The sequence below is a fragment of the Physella acuta genome, unplaced genomic scaffold (assembly GCF_028476545.2).
Source record: "Physella acuta isolate Inbredline_101_S28 unplaced genomic scaffold, ASM2847654v3 ptg000142l, whole genome shotgun sequence".
In the NCBI taxonomy this organism is placed as follows: domain Eukaryota; kingdom Metazoa; phylum Mollusca; class Gastropoda; family Physidae; genus Physella; species Physella acuta.
In genome coordinates this window covers 105,191-110,674 of record NW_026731661.1, presented here as the reverse complement: position 1 = coordinate 110,674, position 5,484 = coordinate 105,191, and the positions used below count along the sequence as shown (strand labels likewise).

Below are 5,484 nucleotides of genomic sequence, written 5' to 3'. Positions count from 1 at the left end.
AGAACATTGGCCAGTGCGTCCCGGCCAGTGCGCGCATTGGCCGGCCAATGTACGAAATACAATCTTAGTGCTAAGCTCTTCGGGCTTTGGCCATGAGCCGGCCAATGCGCGGATTGGCCGGCCAATCCGCGCTTTGGCCGCATTTCGGGCTTTGACCGTAACATATATATATATATATATATATATATATATATATATATATATATATATATATATATATATATATATATATAATTATTTCAATATGGGCACGGAAAAAATGGGGGGGGGGGGGGGGGGGTCAGCGTTTTAATACGTTTTGCCTAGGGCACTAAATAACCTGGCGTCGGCACTACCTGTACGGTCAAATATGTGTGGAGATAGTGTGCTTTTATTTATATTTCTTACGTTACATGTAATTTATTACATTTCTGTATTATCGCACTATTGTAGGTTTACAGCAGCTTTTTGCAAAACAATCTAAGCCATTTAAATACTTTACATTTTCTTAGCCGCTATTTATTTTAGCAATAATATTATTATTATGTAATACTAAGCCAAATGTATATCATTTTATCATATGTACTCTCCTCTTTTCATTTTCTTATATACGCTAATTTCTAAAATGTGTAATATGTGCATCTAAAATATATTTATATATATTTCGTTATTAAACGTCATTAGTAAATATTTTTATCATATACACATACTTTTGGTTTGCGAAAAACGTTTACATTTAAAAGGAAAGACTTTCCATTTAATGTTTTTTCCTTGTTCTTTTATCCATGTGTAATTTTGTCTTGGAGTTTCTTTAGTACATAACATAAAAAACAGTGCATGATCGTTACTCCTTTCTACGTTCTTAAGTCAATTCTTCTTGCATTTTAAACAAACTTCAATAGGAAGTGTTTGATCTTCGTTCGTAGTTGTAGTTGGGTCGTTCTGAAGAACTAATTATTAAAGTGATGTCGTTTGGTTTCTAGTTTTATGAGAAATCGAAGTATCTATGAAAAAAAAAATTGCTGAGTTGGTTTTGTAGTGATGATGTAGTGGGTCCTGTGTTGTTGAGGTATGGTAGATAGCTTTAATTTTGTCGTTGATGGTAGAATTCATCCTATGAAGTGTAGCTTGTGGTAGGTTGGTATGGTGGTATCGTTGTGCTGGAGTATCGAGATGAGATATCGAAGTGTGTTGTCTTTGGTCTTGTGTCGGTATGAATCATTGAGAATTTTGGTTTCAAAAAGGAGCTTAAAGATTTGAGGAGAGTTGATAGTATTGGAAGGTTGGGTAATCTTGAATCTTAAAGACGCATTTTATCCTTGATGAGTTGATATGAAAGTTTCCCGGACGAATAACCCAGTAACTAGGATGTACACTTTAATCTTAGTCAATAGGCCGATAAGCGATATTAGCGATTAGAAAATTATATATTATATCGTCCAATAAAATAACGTTGTAAATAATGAATACTGCACATTTTAAAGCAAATTATTTTATATAAAGGTCTGGTAGTTCAATTGAGGATTATTTCAATTTAAAATACGTTTATTTAAAACAAAACTTACCTTTCCAATATTCATATAATTTTTTTTTTGTTTTTACGATACACTTAAACACAAATGTGTAACACTATTGGTGTTCTTTATTGATAGACTTTAAAAACTATTTTAAGAGTTATTTCCCCTATTATAAGGGATACAACAACTCGCTTCTTTCAGCACTGTGTTGTTTATAATCTTCTATTCAATTTCGTCCTATTCGCAATATTTCCATTTCAATATGGCACATTCACAAATACAATATGTTGAAGGGAATGATTGAAAGAATATTAAAGTAATAATATATTAAACAAAAGCAAAACAAAAGTTAAAAGTGTGCAACTTACGTACCTGAAAAATTATAGTAAGGAACATGTTTAGCAACACTCAAATATTCTAGTCATTTAAACGTTTATTAACAACACTGCCTTAGCTATGTCTCAGGATTTCTTGAAATTTTTCTTTGAACTTGAGGTCAGAGTATTTTTCCATATAGATCTATAAATAGCCGTTGCCACAAGTCTGCTTTGGTCTTCTGTTTCTTGTCTAGTCGTGTTAGTTAAGTGTGATTGATTTATTTGTTGTGGCTATTTGATTGGTGATTTTTAATATTTTCGCAAGTGTTTGATTTGCTTTTTGTACTAAAGTACAATCTAAATAAATGTGTTTCCCAGTTTCTTGTATATTCTGTTTACATGTTTGACACGTAATTTTAACATTATAATTTGATTTGAATTTTTAGTTCCCAAAAATACATTTTTTTTGGGTCAGACATGTAATGTAAAAATGTACAAAGTAATCTATCTTAAATTAATGAAAGTAGGCTACAAGTAAGAAAAAAAGTATTACTAGTGTACATCTGTATCAGTTCTCACAACCTTTTGAGACAGGAGAGCCAAACTTACAATTTACCAAATTTCTCAGTTTTTAAAGAGTCGCTAATACCTTGTTTTCAATATTTTGGTATTTGATAAAGATTAAGCAAATAAATTCATTTTTTTATTTGCAATGTTAAAAAAAAAACACATTAAAAATGAACTATTATTGATTCATATAATAACGTACACTTGTTTCGCACAAACATTGTTTTAGCTAGCTCTGCTATGATAAACTTGTTAATTAGATAATATAACTATAGTACTATCAAAATCCACTTTATCGGAGCCACTAACTTTTTTCCTTCTTTTTTTTGTTTACTGACACCACCGGCCCAGAGTGTCTCCCATAGCCAGGCAGGCCTCAACACTGCCAACTCCGACTAACTGGCTGTGCATCGGTTTGATTTCTGTATCGGTCGCTTCCGTCCTTCGGTTTACAGGGCTTATCTTGAACCCAGTATTTGGCTTAACCGTAGGAAACTAAAAACTAACATACTTAGTCACTCGATTCAAATTAATGGATACTGACTGGTAGTGGAATTTTTTTTTTTTGAATAGAATAACATTCCCCATTAAATTTAACGATATTCGAAAAAGTCTGCACTCCGACAGTGGCAAGCATAGAATAGTCGGCACGTGGCTGGCAACAGCACTACTGTGGGTTTGGTGCCCACGCGGCTGTCTGTATACTTTCTACCTCACCTACTCTTACTGTTCGCTGATGAATGTTTTAGTCCTGTTGTAGTTAAAGGGTTTTTTTCTTTACATTATGATATTTTTTTATGAATTTTGAAAATGAAATAATATAATCTATATATAATCTATAAACGCGCTCCCTACCGTCCCCACCCCTACATGGTCTGGTGAGCTGTAGTTCACTCTTTATGTTTACAAACATTACAAACACAGCCGGGTTTAGTGACGACTATTAGGGGCAGATAATTTAGTTTGAAACGATTTTAAACGTAGGGGGGGGGGGGTAACTAAGTGGAGTTTACTTTAACGGATTGGTGGGGGTGAAGGAGGGGGGGGGGGGGGTTATCGTCCTTACCGAACTACTTATAGTGTTTTAAAGAGATATTTTCAGTGGCAGCGTTGGTAGTGTCGAATTCACAAATTATGAATAACTGAAAGGTAGGAAAAACAACAACTAAATATCGGCGTATGATATGCCGCGGGTCGGCTCGTTATATTTGCGCATGGAACTGGAGAGCCGCACCTTGACATCAAAAGAGCCGCAGGTTGCCGACCCCTGTACTAAAGCGGTTTTAAAAGAAAAGTGAGGATATAAATCCTTAAATATTTTTTTTTTGTCTACTTTAACAAACATTTATTTAGGTATCTTACATCCAACTATTCAACCAACAATTGTCCTTTTCCTGCCTCGTAATCTAACTTCTTCTAGCTTTGCCAATACCTCATGACAAGCAGACTTGTTCTCCATTTCATTTTGATATGAGCTTAGTATTGTTTCAAACAAACATTCAGAGTTTGGATGGGAACTCAAAAATGCTCTCTCAATCACATAGAGGTCTGCTCCTTTACTTTCTGCTGAGTCTTCAAATGAGCTCAGTCCAAAGTCAATAACATAAAGTCTGGGATCAGAAGAATCTCCTTGTAAAAGCATATTGGAAGTGGTTAAATCCCCATGTATGATATTATTACTGTGCAGCTTGCTAAGAATTTTTCCAATTTTTTCAGCTACAGTATGTAACTTTTCATTAGCTGTTAACTTGTCTGTAGATTGGATATTTAAGATGTGTTCTCTAACAGTGATGGAAGATAAAATTTTCTCCATGTAGATTATGCTGTCCTTGAAATTAACCATGAAAATTGTAGGTGTAAGAATACCTGCCATCCTGCATCGGAAGTTAGCCCGCACTTCTGCCTTGATTCTCTGTTCCGTAAGGCTCGAATCTAGAATATCGTGACGGTATTTCTTTTTAAATCTCTCTTTAATAATACATGGTTTCCCATAAAAATCATACGAGTATAATTTTGCTTCAGCTCCTTGCTTGAGTGATATCATTGTTGATTTTGTTTCGGTAACATTGTTATTAATCTTTAAATAAAATAATGTGAACGACAGAAGATGTAGAATTTCAGCGTTTATTTAAGATCCGGCACAAGGTATATAACAATTTATACAACATCTTTGAATGGTTCTTACGTTTTTAAATACAAACGCAATTTCGTTACATTTTTATATCGAAACTTATCTTTTATTTGATATATTACGAACGTATAAGTTGTTATTAGAAAATCAATATAATAATGTAATCGATGTTTACTATTTTTGTACTGTTTAGGTACACTTTAATCAACAACAAAAATGTGTAAGTTGTTTCCCTTATAAAATGTAAATTAAGTTAAGACCCCTTCATTTATCACATCTAAAGCACGGGTTCCCAACCTGGGGGTCGCGACCCCCCTGGGGGTCGCGAAGGGCTTTCTGGGGGGTCGCCAACTGGTATACTAAAACTTAGTAATTTGAAACAAAACATAAATATTTAGAATTATTTTTGGAATTCGGCTTTACTAACATCACTGGAAGAAGCAAAGCGTACTGTACAAAGTAGTTCTCGGTCACGAGTTTATGAAATTTTCAAAACTAAAACGTCATTTGACACGAGTCATTCGAAACACACCAAAAACGATATGCAGTTCTTTCGTCGGAATGAAGCTAGTTGCAAACGTAAGAGACTTGATCGAACAGGAAGTTTTCACCAAGGAAACACAGCATTAGTGCAAGCATCACATGAAGTCGCCACAGAAAATGCCAAGCAAAAAAAAAACTCAATAGGAGAACATCTCATCAAACCCTGCATGTTGAAGATGGTGAAGTTAATTCTTACATGTCCGTAGATGTTAAATAACACATTTTATTGAAATTAAAGGTTTTTTTTTTTAAAATTGGATTACTAAAATGGGTTAAAACGGCTGTGATGGTTTGTACGTATCATACCATCTATGTTTAGGTCAAAATCAGGCTTTCAGAAAGCAGAAAAGATTTAGCTCCCTAACCACTGCCCTCACCAATCGCCATCAAGCCTCCATTGCTAGTATAAGTCGTAAATTATATAAAATCT

General features: G+C 34.2%; 1 protein-coding gene across 1 annotated transcript; it reads right to left on the bottom strand.

Annotated features, from left to right (window-relative positions):
• Window positions 1–3,752: 3,752 nt before the first annotated feature.
• On the bottom strand, window positions 3,753–4,438 carry LOC131935346 (EKC/KEOPS complex subunit TP53RK-like). The gene has a single exon (XM_059291717.1). The coding sequence runs from the start codon at window positions 4,422–4,424 to the stop codon at window positions 3,753–3,755; it is 672 nt and encodes a 223-aa protein (XP_059147700.1). The 5' UTR covers window positions 4,425–4,438.
• Window positions 4,439–5,484: the final 1,046 nt, after the last annotated feature.

Bases quoted from the DNA above. Each gene is read 5' to 3' on its own strand.
- LOC131935346 (XM_059291717.1), bottom strand. From the start codon at position 4,424: ATGATATCACTCAAGCAAGGAGCTGAAGCAAAATTATACTCGTATGAT.